Here is a 21,931-nt window from a genome sequence, read left to right on the forward strand (position 1 = left end):
ACCCTGAGCTGGGCTGCCTGTGAATCAGGTCCCATCAGCCCATTAACGGCCCACTGGAAGCCCGTGAAGGAGGGGCACCTGCATTGTGTGTGACGGTGGGTAAGACGACACTGACATGGACAGGCTACTGAATGTACTTGTGCTTGTACTTTGTGACAGACAAGGCAAATCATTGATGGCAGTCCATTGCAAATCAAAACATGATGCTGTTGCATTAACTGCTAGACTATAAAGTAATTGATATGGCTCAATGTCTTTAAAATATATTTTTTTGATAATGGATGACAAATGCTCAATAAACATAGGAATTCAAACACAGCTTATGACATTATAATATCTGTGCAGTTTATTCTACACTATGTCTCATAAAGTGATCTACAGTGAGCAATCTTGCGGTTGCATGATATTTAATTGAAACTGAAGTGACCATACATTTGATGAAAATGTACTGGCTGCTCCTGTGAAGATGTTGCATAAAAGACTGACCGTAAAAGCAGTCAGACAGTGTCGTAGAGTTGCTGCTTGTTGTCTGACCACTAGATGGAAACAGTATCACTCCATTCTCCCAGTCTTTGAAGTGATAAACAGATGATAAAGTAGTTCATGTTTAAAACACAGGACATTTACACCGATCTACTCCGCTATTTGTGGTGTATATTATTAGGTATTCAGATCAACAATAACATTAATTTTTATTATGCATTATATTAATCAGTATTCATTAATTCATTCTAATATTATTCACTTCCTTTAGGAAATCATTCTATGTATTACTGTCTCTCTTAGTTGTTCCCATGCTCTTAAATATAAATAATTCATACTTTGTATGCAATTAAATATGTTTTAATATTCTTACATGCAATCATGCACGGTCCAGAAAAGACAATAAACTTCTTTATACAGTATGCACGTAGCAGACACTTTTGACCAGTGACCAGATGACAAATTACCTCTAACTTTATAACTTTATGTAGCAAATCAATGTAGTTCGCAATAACACCTTTCTAACCATATTTCAAACAATAGACTTAGTCAAGTAGATTAATCATCTTTTCCCTATTTTAATCTTTGGCCCACTAAATAAAACACAAAAGACTGTTCTCCCTGAAAGTCAATCTTCCGACTGTGTTAAAAATAATTTTTTAACGGAGCAATATCCTCCGTTTTTTATAAAGCAACGCAAGCCAAGCTATACAGGCACGCACAAATGGAATTTGGCAAACCTTTAAATTCACACCTCCCCGAAAAATAAAGAGGGTCCCAAGTGGATCGTACTTCGAGCTCACTGTTCAAGCGACTGTACGAGGAATATATATAAAACAAATCGAATTGAATTACATTACAGGCGGGGCAAAAGAAGTCCGTCACCACACTCCGCCCGTTTTAGAGGATACACAGAGAGGAGAAGAGAAAGTTTGGAGACTTCACGCAATGAACGGAGACAGAGAGGCACACTAGTGGTTTATCTGGGTGCACGGGACAACATGTTATGCACGATTTCTTTCAGTACCGTCTTCCGATAAACTTTTACGAGTTGCAGTCTACATTTTCATCGGAAACCAAGGACCGCGCGATTGCAACGGTAAATGAGAACTTGTTTTGTTTGACCACAGATTTTAATATGCGTGCTACCGGTGCTCTATGGGTTTTCTTTTTACCACCCCACACAACGTGGTCTCAGCTCAGCTTCAACAAACTGCAGCAACACCTCAGACTTCCAAAATGACTATTTCAAAAAGCTGTTGGTACTTATTCATTTATTTTAATTTCATGAACAAGCCTAGCATAGAGGATTATTAGTATTATTTACCATCTTTAGCAACTGGACTTAAAGTTGTGATTGATTTGTACCCTTCATGGAGAGAGCATTTTTGTCAAGGACATAAACACCTCCTGTACCAGGCCTCAGACCTTCATACGGATGTTACATTCATTCAGCAAAACACACAAGTGCCATCTTGATTTTCAAATTCCGGCAGTTCAATGCAATATTAGTATAAATACTTATTTTGAGGAAGTAAAGCATGTCATGCAGTATGTGACAGTTCTGACATCCCATGTTGTCTTGAAACACTATGGGGGACTTACACGTGAAAACTGTGATTTTACTCTGGTGCCACCTTGTAATTGCTGGATCGACCCTGGAAATTGGAGCCTATGACATTGAACGAGGACGACCTGCAAAATGCGAGCCCATTACCATCCCCATGTGCCAGGGCATTGGCTATAACATGACCAGGATGCCCAACTTCATGAAATACGAGAGTCAGGTGGAGGCGGGCATCAAACTGCAGGAGTTTGCTCCTCTGGTGGAGTACGGGTGTGATGTGCACCTCCGTTTCTTCCTCTGTTCACTCTACGTGCCCATGTGTGCCGACCAGGTGTCCAACACCATCCCCGCCTGCCGGCCCATGTGTGAGCAGGCGCGGCAGAGGTGCTCGCCCGTCATGGAGAAGTTCAGCTTCGGCTGGCCCGACTCGCTGGACTGCTCCAGGCTGCCTACCAAGAACGACCCCAACTCACTGTGCATGGAGGCGCCGGAGAATGACACCAAGCCCGAGGGCAAGAAGGGGGAGGGCATGCTCCCACTGCCCCCCAGACCCAGGCAGCCAGGCGCGGGGGCCAACGGGCCCTCCACCGCTGGCCTGGGCTCGTGCAAGAACCAGGAGAAGTTCCAGTATGTGGAGAAGAGCCGCTCGTGTGCCCCGCGATGTGCGCCCTCCATCGACGTCTTCTGGTCGCGCCAGGACAAGGACTTTGCGTTCATCTGGATGGCTGTGTGGTCCACGTTGTGCTTCGTCTCCACCGCCTTCACCGTGCTCACCTTCCTCCTGGACCCACAGCGCTTCCAGTACCCAGAGCGGCCCATCATCTTCCTCTCCATGTGCTACAACGTCTACTCGGTGGCCTTCATCATCCGCTCCGTGGCTGGCGCTGAGAACATCGCCTGCGATCGTGAGAACGGCGAGCTCTACATTATCCAGGAGGGCCTGGAGAGCACGGGCTGCACCATCGTCTTCCTTATCCTCTACTACTTCGGCATGGCCAGCTCCATCTGGTGGGTAATCCTCACCCTCACCTGGTTCCTGGCTGCCGGCCGCAAGTGGGGCCACGAGGCCATCGAGGCACACAGCTCCTACTTCCACATGGCAGCCTGGGGCCTGCCGGCCATGAAGACCATCGTCATCCTCACCATGAGGAAGGTGGCGGGCGACGAGCTCACGGGCCTGTGCTACGTGGGCAGCATGGACGTGACGGCACTCACCAGCTTTGTCCTCATCCCCCTCTCCTGCTACCTGGTCATCGGCACCTCCTTCATCCTCACGGGCTTCGTGGCGCTCTTTCACATCCGCAAGGTCATGAAGACCGGCGGCACCAACACGGAGAAGCTGGAGAAGCTCATGGTGAAGATCGGCGTCTTTTCCATCCTCTACACGGTCCCGGCCACCTGCGTCATCGTCTGCCTCTTCTACGAGCGTCTCAACATGGACTACTGGAGGTTCCGGGCCCTGGAGGGCCAGTGCGTGGCCTTCCCCGGGCGCAGGAGCGAGGACTGCTCACTGGACTCGTCTGTGCCCGCCGTGGCCGTGTTCATGGTCAAGATCTTCATGTCCCTGGTGGTGGGGATCACCAGTGGCGTGTGGGTCTGGAGCCCCAAGACCCTGCAGACCTGGCAGAGCCTATGCAACAGGAGGCTGGCCGTGCACGGCTCCAGGAAGACCTGCAACAGCGTCAGCTGCAGCAGCTCCCATTGCTACTACAAGCCTTCGGCAGTGACACTGCACATGACCAAAACAGACTCTTACCTAGAGAGCCCCACACACGTCTGACAATGGAGCTTCAGCTTCCACTACATGCTTTGTGTGTCCAGTGCCAAAGAGAAAGGGATTGCGTACATCGTTTTGACTTCTAAAGACGTTGTTACTCTGATTTGACGGCATTCAATGATTTCAAATTAGCAAAGCTAAGCACTATCACCCACACGCAGACATAAAGGAAGTATATATTTGTACATCATTTCATAGAGTGCTTGTTTATGGTGAGGAACTGAACAAGAATACCAATAGGATGTACAGAAGGTATTCGGATTGGTTTGGTGTGTTCTCCCCCTCAGTAGCTTGTTAACTTATTGTTTTGAGTATTTAAGTGCAGACCCCAATAGGTTTTGCTGTATGTATTGTATTGTATTGTATATTAGCACCTGTACTGAAAGAATATAACAACTAAAGTGTTTTAAAGAGGTCATATTTTTCCTAAATAAAATGCAGTAAAACACATGTTTTGCTTTCATTAATTGTTTAAGACACCACTATAGAGGGCATTCTGTTTCCGAGAAGCAATGACGATAAACATAATTAATTAATTTAGTTCACATTTTCCCTCTATGAGTTTAAATACTACATAAACAGCAACTGTTAAATCCCTTATGAGGAAAACTTAATAATGGTTATTATACTTCCAGAAGTATGAGCCTGTTGTGAGTGTTCTGCCTGTTATGTATACATAATGACTCCTGAATGATGACATATAACACTGGTAATCCCACATTCACACATGGGACAACTTGTGTGAGATCAGTAAGATCAATATTTTAGTTTTTCCCATTTTTGGCTCTTTAATGCCTCTGCCCAAAGTTCAGACATGCATTTACTAAGCCATCCTTGTCAGTGACAATGAACCTTCATGTTTCCTCTTCCATGTTTATAAACAGTGGTTTAGTCATGGGCGCATGGACGGCTGCAGGACCTCACACTGCAGTGTTTGTAGTTATGCTAAATGTTCATTTTCCTTTGAGACATCAGCGGCCCCGAAAGGAAGAATAATAACCAACACAGCACGACAGCATTCCATGGTGTGAGTGAACAGGAAGAGGAGTTTGGATGATAAGCCATGAATCAGCTTTTAGGAATTGTTTCTTTTGTGTGTAATTGTGTGTGTTAGCCCCCCCCACCACATACACACACACACACACACACACACACACACACACACACACACACACACACACACACACACACACACACACACACACACACACACACACACACACACACACACACACACACACAGACCCCCGCACATACCCCCATCAAAAGGTTTGAGTTTTGGATTGGCTTCATTACCATCTGACCAAATAAAACAATAATCTATGATGTATGAATTTCACCAAATGGCTGTTTAGCCCTGGTCGTGTATTTGCATGGAAACATTACGTCACACCTTCATTTCAATGGGATTTGTTTATGTTGCGCCTGACTCAACTTAAAGTAATTAATGTTTACCTCTCTCTCTCTTTCTCTCTCTCTCTCTCCAACTCTCTCTCTCTTTCTCTCTCCATCCCCACCGTCCTCCCCCAGACTGCTGCCAGTGCAGACATTGTCCATGGCTTGGCAGTGCCTGCGCCTTGGATCCAAAACCTCTGTTACATTTGGCCTTAAAAAGCCGTGTTTGTCTTGGAGCTCATAGCTGAGAGTCTGTGGTGCGTAAACCACATGTACCAGGCACTATAAAGCTCAATTAATGCATGCTTGCTTTCAAGTTTACACATCAGTGGCAGCCGGCATAAACACTTGATTGAGACAAAACCAGGCAGTGCCATGTGTGTGTGTGCCCAGTCCCACCGCGGACAGTTTTACCAGGTGTAAATGATAATGCAATAAACCTTCAACTCCTGTTGTGGGCCTGGACCTTAGTTCCCCTCAGCAGAATACAGTAACAGTTAGAACAGGACAGGCCTTTTCTCTAAATAAGCAGTAAATACAAGGCTTTATTTTCAAGGATGATTGGGCTGTATGATACAAAACTGTAATCTGTATTTTCAGATGATGCACAGAGAGAAACATGAGTCTGTCACATGCTATATTTGCATCCTGTGTCATCAGCTCCTGCTGAGGTTGTGCTGTATCCTTCCTTCAAGGCACAGATGACTGGAGGGAAACGGGGCCTGAGGTGAGGCAACAAGCTCTCCTCCCCTGAGCTCCCCACCTCTCTCTCAGACAGCTCCCCCCCTCTCTCTCTCTCTCTCTCTCTCTCTCGCTCCCTTTCTCCCCTCTCCTCCCCTTTACTCTCCTCTCATGCTCGCTCCTCTCACTCAGACAGCTCCCTCTCTCTCCCGCCCTCCCTCTCTTCTTTCTCCTCTCCTCTCACACTCCCTCCCTCTTGCTCTCTCTCTTTCTCTCTCTCTCCCTCCTCTCCTCTCCCCTCTCCTCTCCTCTCCTCTCACACTCCCTCCCTCCTCTCTTTCTCTCTCCCTCTCTCCCCTCTCCTCTCCTCTCACACTCCCTCCCTCTCTCTCTCTCCCTCCTCTCCCCTCTCCCTCTCCTCTCCTCACCTCTCACACTCCCTCCCTCCTCTATCTCTCTCTCTCCCCCTCTCTCCCCTCTCCTCTCACTCCCTCCCTTTCTCTCTCCCTCTCTCTCTCCCTCCTCTCCTCTCCCATCTCCTCTCCTCTCACACTCCCTCCCTCTCTCTCTATCTCTCTCTCTCTCCCTCCTCTCCCCTCTCCCTCTCCCTCTCCTCTCCTCTCACACTCCCTCCCTCCTCTCTTTCTCTCTCCCTCTCTCCCCTCTCCTCTCCTCTCACACTCCCTCCCTCTCCCTCTTTATCTCCCTCTCCTCTCCTCACCTCTCACACTCCCTCCATCTCTCTCATGCTTCCTCTCTTCCCAGTGGTGTCTCTCCCGTCCACTCCGTCCATGTCCTCACTTTGCTCCCTCAAGAGTCTGTCAAGAGCGAGTCGGCTCTGTTCAAATGAGTGATTGCAAATTATGTTGCGCAACAAAAAGGTATTTGTTTGGGCGGTTTGGTGGTTTAATACACGGTAGCGTCTCCCATTATTCTGCCCATCAAAACGGAGGGCGACACAAAGGCTTGATTGTGTGTGTGCTCTTTTGCGCTTAAAAGTTTTAGAGCGGGGGGCTCTATTTCCAGAGATGCATCCTCAAAAGAAATCCCTTTTTTTCACGTTTGCCTCCATTTAGAAAAACAGAATTTTAATTGGGTGGTAAGTGAGCTTAAGAGCTGATAAGAGAGACTATCTGTGTGTAATTGTCCCGCTGCTTAAAGGGAAAAAGCCATGTTTGTGATTAGGGGAGATCATTAAAGCGTCAGGGACTTTCCCCCACTCGAAGAAAGGGAGAGAGCCGCCGAAAGAGAGAGGGAGAAGAAAAGAGGAGTCCTCATTACTCTCCACCCGTGGGCAGTATCCCTTTCCTGGACATTTGATGTGGAAATGAGGTTGAAGACGAGATTTTTATTTTTTTTTTAAAGCTGGAGGCCCCAAAAGGCTTTTCACCCAAATGCATCTGCCTGAACTTGGGGTGTTATCAAGCCGGCCATATCCCACCTGTTGGGCCCGACTCTGGCACTTTCATCTTGTCGCGCCCACACATTTACTCGAGGAGAGATTCATCAACTCCTTCATTATTTTGTTAATTACTTATTAAATGTAGGCTTGTCATTATTATTAACTGACACCTTCACTCTTTTAAAAGAAGATCCTGTGTCTTTGGATTATTTGTTTAGGGAAATATTGCAAACAGCTGTATTTTTTTACCCACCATGAAGTGATATAAATATTCCTATACTTCTTGTAGTTTCTTGTAGTAATATATCTTTTTAACTGACTGAAAGTTATACAAACAGAGTCAAAAACCAGTATTAAGAAGTGGCTTACAGGGGAATAAGAATCACAGAGCTTAAGGATAGTTATCAGTTTCTGTCAAAAGAATAAGATTAATGTCTATGGTAGACCTAGACTGTTAAGTGGGTGCAACTCAGATGCCTGGTTGGGTGCAGACGATCCATGAAAGGCAAGAAGTAATTTGTGGTTTGTGAAAGCAAAGACAAGACCAACAGAGACATTTTTTTTCAAACTGCAGGAATGTTTTATTGAGGTGTGGGACAGCAGGTTCTTTGGTTACATTTGGATAGAATAACATGCCCTTTGATTGCTAATAAACAGACACATTACCTTCAAAAAGGTCATGGCAAAGCACACTAAAATAGTGAAAAATGTGAATGATGTGAATAAACTATTTTTTTCTCTGGTGTCTCTGACTGCTCATTGTCAGAATTCATTAGAGTTACATTAGAGTTCAACCGGAACACATTTGTGGTATTAGAGCATTTCAGAGGACTGGACCAGGGATTAAAGGATCATGATCACATCTTATGGTGTCTTCTTTGGAGACATTGAACCCTGCTCTGAAGAGAGTGAAAGCAGGTCATTCCTTGCCCTTATGTTGGGTGCACTGTGGAGCCTCACACTCGTCCCGAGGCTTGGCTGTTTGGCTGACAGTGGTTTTTCAGCCTTATGATTTAGGCAGTCTTCAAACCCCCAGACAGACTACCTGACAAAGGGCCATTGCTGCGCTTTGGCTGACGATCGGCTGCACAGAGAGGCCTTTGTGCGGAGGGACCACGGAGAGAAGCCCTGGGACACGCCCTCGCCTCCTGTCCGCTCCTGGCAGGTCAGCGCGCTGGTCTTCGCACTAGTTTTAAACTGCTTGTTTATTTGTCCGGCATCGGGAGCATCGTGTCTTGCCATAGCCAGGGGGTCCTTGGCACCCGAACTGAAGTGGTCTAAAGGGGCTCAAATCCACACTGACTCCCGGTGTTTATGTCTATTGCTTTCAAGTTTGAAGGCTTCCATTTTTCACACGGCTAATGGCACCATATTTTTCACGATTTGATATCGTTCTTATGAGTAGTGATTATATGAAAACTTCACCATTATTATCAGACGTCACCTTTTTCTCATCATGTCAACATTCACCCTTTGACTGAGAGACTGGAATAGGCTATTACAGAGGCATTTGTAGTCATTATCAATGCTGGCATGCTAATAACAGGGCATGTTTACAGAAAAAAACATTACGCTAATAAAGATGGGCGTCCTGCTGCGACTGTGTCAGTACCAGGCTGATTAGTCAGATGAGACACAGGTCCACTTTAACTAAAGGAAGAAAGAAAGACAGACGGAAGAAAGAGAGGAGGAGAAAGAGAGAGAGAGAGAGAGAGAGCAAGAAACACAGCTGTGCCATATGCTGTTCATTAGCCCCCCTCACGCTAAATGACTTGTTACTGTGGCACTCGGCTTGGCTTCTCCTGGAGAGCTGTACCTGGCTGGCGTCATCTGCGCTGGCACAAATTAGGTACATGTGAAGGTTTAACATGCAAGCAGTGTCTTAAATAGCTTCATCCCCCAACAAAAAAGGACTTGGCGAGACGAGTTTTTTGGCTCCCGCCGATTTCAGGAAGAAGCCCATAAAGCAAATTAAGGTGTCTCAAAACGCAGAGACCGGTCATTTTAATGAAACCAGGGAGGACTGTGAAGGCTGGTTTTCTTGGCATTGTTGCTGAATGACTGCTGTTACCTTTTCCGTGGTCATCGTGGAGGATAGTAATTAAGTGGAGGTGTTGGTCATTTTGAGCATAAATATAGCTTTTGTCCAGGCTAGAGCGTGGAGAGTATTGTGTACCTCCAAAGCTAGATTAAAAAAAATGGATTTTCATGAATTGCATTAATTAGGTCTTTCTACCAGCAACCATCACAAAAAAACAACATCAACAACAGAAAAAATACCATACAACTGTCTCTCAGGCATCATTGTGAGCCTTGCTGGCCATTCCCAGAAGAGTGGTATTTCCATCAGAGCGAAGCGGTCTGCCAAACTCCAGAGCCGGAGTTGGAGGAGCATCTTGAGGAGTATAGTGGGCGGGCGGGTGGGGGGTGGGGGGCTGGGCTGTGATGAAGTGTAGGAGTGGAGGCAAGGAGTGGAATGGCTGTTTGAAAGACTGTGTGTGTGTGTGTTTGACGCGTTCAGGTTCATTTCCTCATTAGGCGGGCTCCTCCAGTGTTTGCGGAGACCTGCTAATCCTGCTTGCGAAGGGAAAGAGGGGGATTACTTTTCGGAGGCACCGTTGTTGAATATTTATCTTCTGCCGAGGTCCATATGGCTCCCGGCCTCTGGTTTCAGGGAGGATCGGGCCGCAGCGGAGGCCCAAATTGTTTTTCTTATCGGGCTTTAATGAAATCTGAAATCGATGCGGGATGGGCGAGAGGGGGAGAGCTGGTTTGTGTTTCCCCACCGCAGAGGATGGATACATGGAGTGACACTCCGTGCCTGGGGCCTGAGGGGCCACACCGGAGCTCCTGATGGTGTGAGAGAGAGACAGAGGGAGAAAGAAAGAAAGAGAGTGGGTGAGAGTGAGAGTGAGAGAGAGTGAGATGCAGAAAGAGAGTGAGGAAATCTCCCCTTGGTTTTGAATTGTTCTCTTGTATGACTGACCCTCCCATCTGGAGCGCCACAGGTTTAGAAAATACATCCAATGTTCTACTGCCTCTCCCTTACCTGAACCCAGAGGTCACTCGGGTATGCAATGGCTCATTACTTCATGTTAATGTACAGTTTACTATGCATTCAGCTCGGTGACCTTCGGCCGACTTCCCCTCTCAAAACAGCTGCTTTCTGTAACCATTAGGCTTGAGATTGTAATTGGCGATTGTAAAAACTGATATGATTTCTTGACATCCAAGAGAAACTTGCTAGTGGTTGAGCCAACTTGGCCTCTGTGTTTATATCGGCATCAAATGTGACTAGCGCTGGCATGTTTGTAGATTTTTACAATGTCAACCTAGACTATTGAAGTAGATCCATCTGTGTGTTTTCCCAAGGCCTACTGAAAACTGAAGGGTATATTTTAAGCACACTGTGAGGGTTTGTTGTCTCTGGTCGGCCTCCCTCTCCCCTACATCATGGCAGTGTCATAGAGGCCCGACGTGGAAAGAATAATTCCTTTTAATAGGACGTGTCAGAGGCATGAACCAACAACACCTAAGAGTCACCGCAGCTGCTGATGGCTGCCAGGGGTCTGCGGTGTCCCCTCTCCCAGCCAGGCCACTGAAGCCCTGCCGCTCCGCTCCGCGCTGTGCCGCGCCGTGCTGCGCCGTGCTGCGCCGTGCCGCTCTCCCCTGACCAGCAGATAGTCTTACCTTCCCATCTGCTCCACATTACTGGGCCCGACACGCTGCCACTCAACTCAAAGGGCCCTTTATGGAGCCCCTCCAGTGACCAGGAGACAGACTGCAGTTCCCCCTTTTTTTTGTGTTCCAAGTGTCCAGTGACTGTTTCAGGACAGACAGTGCACAGCTCTGGCAATGCCCTGGTTCTTCATCATCCGTCCGCTGCACGGTGAATGTGTTTGGAACCGGATCGCTATTGTTTGTTTGAACGTTGGCTAGATGGACGCAGGCTTTGTGTGCTCCCTGTCTGGCACTGCACAGGCGTGGATGTCATGTCGCTACTTAAGCCAATGAATCCTCCCTGTGTCTAGGCATTCTTCGCTCTAGTCTGCCACTCTACTGGCCACTGAAAGCTGAGACTCGCTTCAACAGATAAAGTACAGTTACTGGGCTGAATGGGACCTGGCTAAACCCGACACATTTTGCAGGTCAAGACGGGGACACACTGGACAAGAAGTGAGGTTTTTTTTTTTTGGTGTGGTTTTGTTTTGATGGGGGGGGGGGGGGGGGTTCGAGGAAGAGGGTTTTGGAGGTAGGTCTCTCACAGGTGTCGAGTCCAAGATGTCGGCGGCCAGGAGGATGTGGTTTCTGTGCCCCGCCACCCCCGGAGTCAGGAACACTGCTGAGCTGTTGGGAAAAGTGCAGCGGAGGAAAGACCCAGCCCCCAGCCCTGACGAGGGCAGCAGGATTCGTGTTTTGTTAGCTAAATTAAGCACACATGGCCATAATCTCACCCTTTTGCCTCAGCACTTGTGTGGGTGTTGGTGTGTACACTATGTGTGTGTGTGTGTGTCCGTGTGTGTAAGCAAATGAGCACTCATATGGGTTTGTGTATTTGTGCGTTTGTGTGTGTGTGTGTGTGTGTGTGTGTGTGTGTGTGTGTGTGTGTGTGTGTGTGTGTGTGTGTTGTTATTGTTATTGTTATTGTTTTATTTGGTCAGATGGTAATGAAGCCAATCCAAAACTCAAACCTTTTTATGGGGGTATGTGCGGGGGTCTGTGTGTGTGTGTGTGTGTGTGTGTGTGTGTGTGTGTGTGTGTGTGTGTGTGTGTGTGTGTGTGTGTGTGTGTGTGTGTGTGTGTGTGTGAATGTATGTGTTACCATAATCCACTGGGTCTGTGCTTGTTGTGGGTGTGTGCCATGACTTTCATGGAGGCTTTTATAATCCTGGCTGGTCCAGGCTCCTTCTGACCTATCCACACTGATCTCATGCGAAAGGAAATCTGCTGAAACAAAATATCAGCCAGAACAACGATAAGCCACGATAAGCTGAGGGGAAGCAAATAAACGGACCTTGCTGCCATAGCACTTCTATGATACACTCATGAGGAGACATTTGTAAAGCCTTGCTCACACTTATACAAGAAGTGGGCCAAGATTTTTTTTTTCTTTTGTTCTTGCTTTTGCAGTCACAGCAGACGGTGGGGTGACCAGAATGTTCTCAACCCCAGTAGTGAGAGCAGGTCACTAAATGGCCAGTCTTTTCACTGACCATTAACTGTAAGAATTGATTTTATCCATGCCTTGGGACCTGAATAAGTAGTTTCAAGATTTGATTGGGCCATTAGGATGTTTGGTTTTTGCTCTAAGATGTCAGTCAGTGTGGAAAATCAAATCAAACTCAAATGCTAGATTTACTTTTGATGGTAAAAAGCATTTCAAACACTGATTCTGGACCAAAAGACATTTCATTGTTTAGGAATTGTAAAAGAGTGATTGTGAAGATGGTGATTAATGTGATTTCACTGACAAGGTAATGAGTCACATTCATGAACTCTCTCTCTCTCCCTGTGTGTGTGTGTGTGTGTGTGTGTGTGTGTGTGTGTGTGTGTGTGTGTGTGTGTGTGTGTGTGTGTGTGTGTGTGTGTGTGTGTGTCTGTCTTTGTGCATTTCAAAAAAGGAAGTCTCAAAGGCAACTGTGGGACTGCAAACACAGGTATTGACCAAAAATAAGAAATGCGGCAGAATTCCTAAAAAGGTTATGGGCCCCTGTGAAAACAGGAGCTACATCATTTAAGAAATATCTGCTGGAAATGACATTATTATTCCCAGCAAACCATTTCCTAGAGGGAGTCAGTTGTGTCGTAACAAAGCACAATGCTGGAAAACTGGCCATTTGCTCCACAGTCATGTGGAAGATCACTGTACTGCATGCTATTCTGCGATCTCTCTCTCTCTCTCTCTCTCTCTCTCTCTCTCTCTCTCTCTCTACCTCCCTCCCTCTCTGTTCCTTGTTCATATGTGTGTTTAGCATCTAGTGGAAACTCTACCTGGCCGGTGTTTCCAGCAGTGGCTACCATCTGAACGAGTTCTAAATGAGTGGAATATCAGCGGATGGAATCACAGCCTCAGAGGCGTGTGTTCTGGAGCCAAGGAGGGTGCGACAGAGTTTTCATGGAAAGCCCTTCAGTGAGACAGTTAGCCCTTCAGTGAGACAGCTGTGGGCCTGGCAGTGATGGCTCTCCATACGCCACACCGATGAGAGAGAAGAAGGGTCCAGTCACATGGTGAGGGTCTGGACTGGGAAGCCTTGCATGCTTGACTTTGTTTTCATTTTTTTATATATTGAAGTGGCTATAAGGTTTCCTCAGCTGTCATGCAGATCCAACCAAGGACCTATTCTTTGCATTGTTCCTTCATTCATTTGTTCATTCTCATTCATACAAACATGCATCCATCCATCTATCCATCCATTCATTCATTCATGTTGGTAATACGTCAAGAAGGTCAATCAGAGAGTCAGTCACTTGCCTCTGTGTTCATTGTTTTACCCTCCCATGGTTTTGAGGCCTAGAATGGAGCTACCTCAGGGCCAAATTTGTGTTTAACAGTGGAAATGGAAAGTTAGACAAGAATTCCAAGTGCAAATACCAAAAGATGAGGACATTGGTACAAACCCAGACATTCACACTTGTCTGACCATGCTTTACCCTGTGTGGGATTTAAAATAAATTAATGCATTCATCCTGTGACTTAAACCTCAAGAGCCCATACGCTGGAAGAGCAGTGCAACAAAAACAGCCTTGTGTGGGCTGTGAATTTTTGTGTTAATGACCGGGGGGGGGGGGGGGGGGGGCTTGTGCCAGGGCCCCCCCAGTAAAACCCACTCATTCCGGCTGGTCAAGTGCCCTCACATGGTAGCCACACTCCAGTGCTCTCCACATACCCATCCACCCATGAGAGGAGATTACAAGCACACACAGCAGGCCATAAAAGAGCTTGGCGCCAGAGAAGCTCCTGCACTTTTCACATGGTGGCATGTGCCAGTGGGAGAGTGGGAGGGTGGCCGGGTGCCGGGGCCGGATTATGGGCGTTTTGGGGCGGGTGGCTTGTTTGTGTCACACCTCGTAACTTCGTCTCCTCAAGGCACCATGCTCCCACAGGTCAGCTGTCACGGTTAGGGCCACATCTAAACCAAAAGTAACAGGAAACGTGGAGGGGCTCGCCATTTGCATCTTTATTTTCTAAATGGGGTTTGGCTGTCTTGGGGGAGGTGATGGCTGTCACTCAAGGCGTCCGCGTGAGTATTGTCTCGCTTTAAGACGGAGCTGCCAGCATTCTACCGAGTCAGTGAACTGCAGTCTGCACTGTCCGTCATGCTGTGTTGCTCAGCACTGTGTAGATGTATGACGCATCCAGCAAATGAACTCTTCCACCTTGAAGAGTGTGCCACACACACACACACACACACACACAAATGATCCAGACCATGGGCTTGTTAAGCCAGCAGCTACTGTCCATGCACATAGAGTGATCCAATCCATGAGGAGACACTTCTTCTCTGGACTGAGGTAGAGGAACAGACAGCCTTTTCTGACTGTGAGGGAAAATCACGTCACAAGCAGATGTTGCCTCGCAGCTTGTCATATTAGTACTATGTTTAGATGGATATTCTGGGGATGAATTTCAGATGTTTCCCCAAATCGATGTGCTGCTCTGAGTGGGCTTTACTAAAACTGAAATGTACGGGTTCACTGTACCAAAGGTACACAGACCCCGCGCTGATTCTGTTTGGCCACAAACAGACGCAGATTCTCACAGCGGGAAAGGCCCATGACTGCACTTATCCTCGGGAGATGGATAAATCTGGAAGGCAGGAAGCTGTTCATCCAGCTGCTGAGGTCCCTGGCCTGGGAGACACAGGAGAGAAGTCTGAAGAGTATGCCCCAGATGACACCGATACGGGGAGGCGCGCCCCCTACACCCTGCACCCTGCACCCCCCCATCCCTACTCCCTACTCCCACCTCAAAACCCTGCTAACCCCCACCCCCCCCCCTCCCCCCGCCGTGCCGAGCGCGGACAAGCTGAGGTCTGCTGAGTAAGACAGGTCAGACGCAGCCAGCCCCAGCTCCAGATTCCAGCCTCCCCTCGAGGCTTCCACAGGAATTTTTCAGGCCAGCTGGTGGATAGAGTGTGGGGACCTGTTATGAGGGATGGGGGAGAGGGAAGAGGGGAGAGGGCCCCGGGGGGAGGGGGGGTTGCTGGGAAGTGCAGTCATGACGCTGGTAAAGCTTGTCCTTTCAAAGGGCGGTGGGATTCACATGTAATCAGATGTCCATATCATTGTCTGCTGGACTGTAAGGGGAGCCGCGGGCCAGATTGTGCGAGTGGCGCTCACTGAGTGAAGAGGTAATGGAGATGAGTGACTACAAGGTGCCAAACTCTTCATTAGGGGCTTTTTGGTTGTTCTGTGCCCATACAGTGATGACCCTTTTATTTACCACACAAGTCGTAGAAAAAATGGGGTCAAGAAAGAAATGAAAACAAACTGCTGGCACACGTCCTCAAACCCCCGCTTTGCCTCGAAACCAGAATGTGTCAGCTGAACGGAATGGAACACTGGGGGTTGCATTACACAGTTAAGTAATGTGTGTTATCCATTATTTAAAATGTACAGGATAACTACAAATTCTACCGAAACAGAGGAAATTCTGCCCATGTTCACAAAAAACATGGGTCAGTTGTCTGTAACGCCCACAGGCATTCAGACTTGAGTATCTGACTTCAGAGGGAAGTATGTGTTTGTGCAGCAGAAACACACTGGTGTTTGGCGAGCCCTCCTGCGCCCCCTTTGCCTGCACTGCTCAGGCCACAGAAGGGTCCAGTTGCTCTTGGAAGCAGAGTGCACATGTGTCGCCTGCTGCCTGGTGACATCATCCAAACACAGTCCAAGGAGCAAGGGGCTTCTGGAAGCGGGCCAAGTCTGAGATTATTTTCTGAACAAGTGGGAAGACTCTGAGAAACTTGGTTCTTGAAGGCTACATGGGCAAAGGATTCTGAGTCTGGGAGTTTGGAATGACGTTTGGGAGCAGCAGGCCTCGGTGGAGTACCAGACCACTCTCACCAGAACAAGCCCAGAATCTAGAACAATTCTGGAATGTGCATCGTCTCAAAAAAGAACAACTCCATTGTAATCTTTGTTTTGATCTTTCTGTGTTACAGGACAGCTGCTCTGTGGCCCAACCAGACGGGTCAAGAGGGGTCGTTTCTCATTAGTCTGAGAGAACACATGCTGGGGGTCCGTTTTTTTTTGTTATGATTGTCAGATGTTGGGGTAGTGGTACCCCTCATTATGGGTTAGCAGAACTACCATGCAAGCCTTCAATAACGTCAAAAGGACTCTGAACAGTGTGCTCTGTTTTATTGAGAATTACATATTAATGTACACTCAGTGTCCAGTTTATTCGGTACACCTAGCAGAAATAATTGCAGTTTAGTACAATAGCCCTGCATTAAATCCCCGGCCACGATTGTTATAATATTCTGTTTATGCTGAAACAGATACAAGATAGGTGGCAATTTAACTGTATGATCATTTTGAAGGATGTGGTTTGTGGTACTGTTAAACTATTGAAATAACCACAAAGGTATTTTTGGTATTTAGCCTAGCCTCAGTGATTTATATTGGGGTGCATGTCTCATATACATACAATGTCTCATTTTTAACTTGTACTAATGCTGTGATGAAGTATATACAAAAATACATTCAATGTATACATGGGATCAAGCCGTCACATTAAAAGCATAAACCAGCATGGCGCGGGCCTGATGAGTCTGTGTGTGAGGTGGCAGCTCAAGTCTCTTCAGTGCAATACATATAGAGCAGAAACATGCAGGGGTCAATGCTGTACAGGCAATCAAAGTGGGGCCTCCAGGGAAGTGTTTGGCACTTAGCCATCTGCACCTCATAATCCCCTGTCAGACAGCACCTCACCGAACCTACAGCCTCCGCTTACACACACTCTCACAGCAGCAGCACCTACATTGAAAATGTCCGTGTGAGTCTGTGTTTGAGCTGGCGTGTGTTAGAGAGTGAGAGCATGTGTGTGTGTGTGTGTGTGTGTTGTCTAAAATAGGATTAAGTAACCTTGAGGGTCACATGGCATTGAGCGTGTAGTAGTGGTGTTTTATTAGTCAGGATGAAAGATGACCCCCAAGGATTGGCCGAAGGCTGGTTTGCTGGTGTACTGTGAGACGTGACCGAAAGATGGGCCCTGACAACCCACTCTACCAGACAAGCACCATCCTCACACCGGGAACCCATGAACATTCTTCACTCAGAGACAGGAAAAGAAAACACACAACTCACTAGTGTACACACACTACGGGTTGCACACACACTACGGGATGCACACACAGTAATAGATGCACACACACTTATGGATGCACACACACTTAACAGGCATGCTTCTTTCCGTGTATTACCTTAATTTCCTCATCTCAGTTCAAGGGGTTAGCTAAATTAGTGGATTGTATTCTTCAGGGTGAGAACATGGAACCCAGCCAGTACAGCGCAGTTCCAAAAGTACACAATGCATAATTATTTAGTCCTTTCAAACTGTTACTTTAACCTTTACCTTTCCATTCCATATACAATCAGTGCCAACTCAGCTGGCCTTTACATTCCCTTTACAATCAGTGCCAACTTAGCTGGCCAGCCACTGGCAGGCTGGGCCAGGCTTCTGAAGAGCTAATGTCTGAATGCATGAGTAGCCGTCGCATTGAGCTCCATGAAGGGAAAAAAGGAATTTTTAAAAGACTTTCCCTACTGAGGAATGGGGACGTCTGCTCCTTGTCAGAAGCAGAGGAGGCAAGAAGACTGCAGTGGGACAGACACAATAGATTGTTGACGCAGGGCCAATAGATCCACCCGATTACAACACGTGGAACCTGAATGAAATACTCATCTGCAGAAAATGTGGTTCAAACGTTTCCTTTGTTTAATACAAAGTGTTAATCTGAACTCAGCAATCACACAAAAACAAATCATTTATGCATTTATTTATAAACTGAGGCTGACCCAAGAGGGTTTATTTGCGAAGCTGATTCTAGAGAATGGGAATGCATACTTTCCAGACAACAATATTTGCTTTTCGATTATCTCGTTAGTCTCTCTCTCACACACACACACACACACACACACACACACACACACACACACACACACACACACACTTTTCATTATGCAGAGCTATAACCGTTTAGCTTCTGAAGTATGCAAGAAAAATGAATAATATTTTCAAAGCAGGATAAAAGGGAAGGAATGCTTGCTCCAGCCTCCATCCAAATGATCATGAGACACCGCGACGGAGAGTCTGGTTAGTGACCGGAGGTAGCGCGCCGGAGAGACCATGACTGTGTGAAAGTCTGGGCACCCTGTGCCAACTGCTTTTCACTCAGCTACTTCAGTCAGGTTTTCCGAGTAATTGCATTGATCTGAAATCAACCCATGGATGAAAATTTTGGACTGGTTGGCTTGATTTGTAGTTTTTCTTTCACATACGGTGAAATTTAAGAGCAATTTAAGAGCAATTTTGGCTACTCCCTCTCAAATGTATTTGTCCACAGTGCCACTGGCATTTTTTAAGTAAAGTAGAATATACATGACCAGGCTTAAGGTGACATAAAGTTTGACACAAAGCTACATCTCTGCTCACTCTACATCCTTGCATTGTGTGTATCGCTCATGGCTTTCAGTGAAGCACACTAATGTGGAAAACATCTTCCACTCAGCTAAACAAGAATGACATCTACTGTTAGCCTTGAATGTGAAGACAAACTGGGAATGGCTGTACTCTCAAAGTTATACTCAGGAGCCATCCAGAGATCTTATAATTAGGTACTTATAATTAAAACAGCTAAATATAGACTCACTCTTCCACTAAACGAGTCATGACACCTAGAACGATGACGTTTTGATGACTATGTGATGTCTTAGATGCCGTGTCCACCAAGAGGACATGTCTCAGCTGGACAATGCAGGCTAGTGTCCAGAGCATGAGAAACAGAATAAGAACTGCAGTGATCTCTCCTCATGGTCTTATAGTCCAAATGAGATAGCATACATTGAGAATCTGGAATCCACTCACATTATATAAATGTTTACATTTGGGTAACAATATGGTCTGGCTAAAAAAGAAGTTGTACAGTCGTTGATACATAGCTGATCGTTACAATAACATTTAGCATAAGAGTGGTGCTCGAGATGTAAAGCTAATATGAATGACTCAGTCCTAAAGTTTCTCTGTAGTTAACTTTGTAATGGACGATGACAACATTACTTATAACAAAAAGGTAAAAAAAAAAATAAAATCTGAGACCAAGGTACAGTATATCAGTTTTAAGCGGGTCCAGTCGGTTTCGAATGCAGCAAACTAATACAAGTGTTGGGATGTTGTCGGCCAGCAGTTAGCCCACCATCACATATACGTACTGTATACAGCCATGGTAGTTAGGGTACGGTTCCAGTCAAATGTGTTGATCCGAGTTGAGCCCATATGGCCATGTGCCCTGTAACTGTACATTTTTGATTTGTGCGCTGCAACCTGATCTACAGAGATAATGTCATGTCACATTATACCCCTTCACAAAATGTAAACTATGTCTATCGGCCTATTAGAACCCGACCCTTCAGCGCACATACTACACGCACATGAAAGTATCCGCTCAAACTGATGAAGGCCTGATAAATGTCCGTTAAATACCATAACACTGCAAAATGGACGTATCAGGCTCCATATTTAGTTGTTTCTCAGGGGGTCCTGCTCAGAGTGGGATCAACATCCCCCCCCATGGACATGCCCTGTCAGGAGGTCTCATGCTGACACCCCTCCCCCCGCTCCTCCTGCGTCTCCATCTACACTGGGTGTGAGATGCCAGGCGCTCCCCCTGGAGGCATAGCTGGCATTCTGTCGCCTGATCAGCCCGAGGACGGTGCCAGCCAACCGCGCTGCCTCAATGTCACAGGCCCCTGGTCAGCTGGTAATCAGGAGGCAACGTGCAGCGCCACCGTCTAATGAAGATGCCTGGCGAGGCGGCCGGACTGAACCAACCGCACGGAGCAGGGGAGGTTAGGGAGCCACAGCTTCCTGTTTTGTTGGTAGCTGAATGACTTCAGAGAGGTCACCAAACCACTTCACAGAGGTCTACACGGTGACACTTAACTCATGGCTCAACAGCTGTAGAGGTTAACTGGTAACGGTTAACAGCAGTACATCCGTGGTATGGAGCCTAAAGGGATACATTTTTTTTTGTATCACTTGATTCAACTACTTGATTTGATACTGACCACTGGATAGAGGTCACTATCATGACGTGGCAATACTTTCTGCCTCACTAAGTTCATTTTCTCAAACTATCAACAAGTTTGCACTTCACTCGTGCTATTGAGGCAGTTCAGTTTAGCTTAGTAAATCTCTTTAGTGGAAGCAAAAACACTGCTTGTTTCTTGTGTTTTGGCCAGGGAGTGGAGACATAACTGAGGATTTAATCTGGCCTTCATCAACCTGTTCTCAGCTCTTTAAGCAGAGGAAGCCACTCGCAACTGGAGTCTCAGCAGCGGGTCTTGTCTCATCAGCACCCAATTAAAACCCGGCGGCTGATCTACAAGCTGAGAAGAAGAGAGCAATCCCCTGCTGTGACACTTAGCAGGCCCCTGTGTACGCTCAATCTATCTCCTCTCTCAGTGACCTAACAGACCACACACACCACAGACCAGGTTCACTGATAGCCACAGTATCGGTCACCGACATGCTATTAATTGTAAGTCACTTCAGCTTTATAAAGCAAAGCTATCGGAAAGGGATCTGTCATAACATGCCCATTATCAGTTCTGTACAGTATCGCTTTCTTACACGGTACACCATAAGTATACTGAACAAACTCAGATTTGGCAGTAATGACATATCAGATCAAATATATCACTGTTAAAAGGTTAGCACAGTACTTAAGTGACATGGGAAACATATTGTTCCCGTTTTGACCACTGGCCAGTTAACCTGGTTCAAACCCAAACTGGGGAACCAGACCAGGCTGCGGCTGCCCCCCTGTTCTTAAGGCCAGGCTGGGACGTACTGTGACAGAGGCAGGTGCTGCGGGCGCCGAGGCTGGCAGAGGGGTTAGCCAGCACTGACAGTTTCCTGGCAGAGGGCGGCCCTCTCAGACGCCGCGCTACACATGCGAAGGGGGTGGGGCTGGGGGGTTGGGGTAACAGAGAGTGGATCGCTGGGGAATAAGTGAGACGGCGTGTCTGTCTGCTTTGGCTCTACTTACACCCAAACAGGTGGCCATTGGTGGGGTGGGGGACAGGGGGACGGGGGGGAGACCTGCTCTCTGTTTTCATCCCAGGTCCATATGCTCAGAGGCCCAGGGTGAGCAACAGATTGGGCTTTGCAGCCTGCATTGGACTGAAATGTTAGATTCTTTCTTCTTTTTCAGCATGGTGGATTGCATTTAACCCAGGAAACGGTACACTAAGTGTACAAACTATTACTGGGGTCAGTACCAGTGAGGTCATTGTAGGCTATATAAAAGTGCTGTTACTTTACTAATATACCATATTATATATATAGTATATATATTAAAACATGATAATCTATTAATAGTATTAACACTTCTACTGCAAA

The 21,931-nt window shown here is 46.8% G+C and overlaps 1 protein-coding gene and 1 long non-coding RNA gene across 2 annotated transcripts in view; one reads left to right on the plus strand and one right to left on the minus strand.

The window, feature by feature from the left end:
- Nucleotides 1-1,262, minus strand: part of LOC308374212 — a 2,513-nt gene extending 1,251 nt beyond the window's left edge. The window contains exons 1-2 of the long non-coding RNA XR_013968864.1: nucleotides 1,224-1,262; nucleotides 487-570 (exon numbers count right to left, since the gene is read on the minus strand). This is a non-coding gene — a long non-coding RNA (uncharacterized lncRNA). The remainder of the gene's footprint in view (nucleotides 1-486; nucleotides 571-1,223) is intronic.
- A 180-nt stretch (nucleotides 1,263-1,442) lies between these two features.
- Nucleotides 1,443-4,277, plus strand: fzd9a (frizzled class receptor 9a). The gene has a single exon (XM_080851797.1). It carries the CDS (start codon nucleotides 2,076-2,078, stop codon nucleotides 3,828-3,830), a length of 1,755 nt encoding a protein of 584 aa, XP_080707923.1. The 5' UTR covers nucleotides 1,443-2,075; the 3' UTR covers nucleotides 3,831-4,277.
- The last annotated feature ends 17,654 nt before the right edge of the window (nucleotides 4,278-21,931 follow it).

Source organism: Sprattus sprattus (genome assembly GCF_963457725.1).
Source record: "Sprattus sprattus genome assembly, chromosome: 1".
In the NCBI taxonomy this organism is placed as follows: Eukaryota; Metazoa; Chordata; class Actinopteri; order Clupeiformes; family Clupeidae; genus Sprattus; species Sprattus sprattus.

Bases quoted from the DNA above. Each gene is read 5' to 3' on its own strand.
- fzd9a (XM_080851797.1), top strand. From the start codon at position 2,076: ATGGGGGACTTACACGTGAAAACTGTGATTTTACTCTGGTGCCACCTT.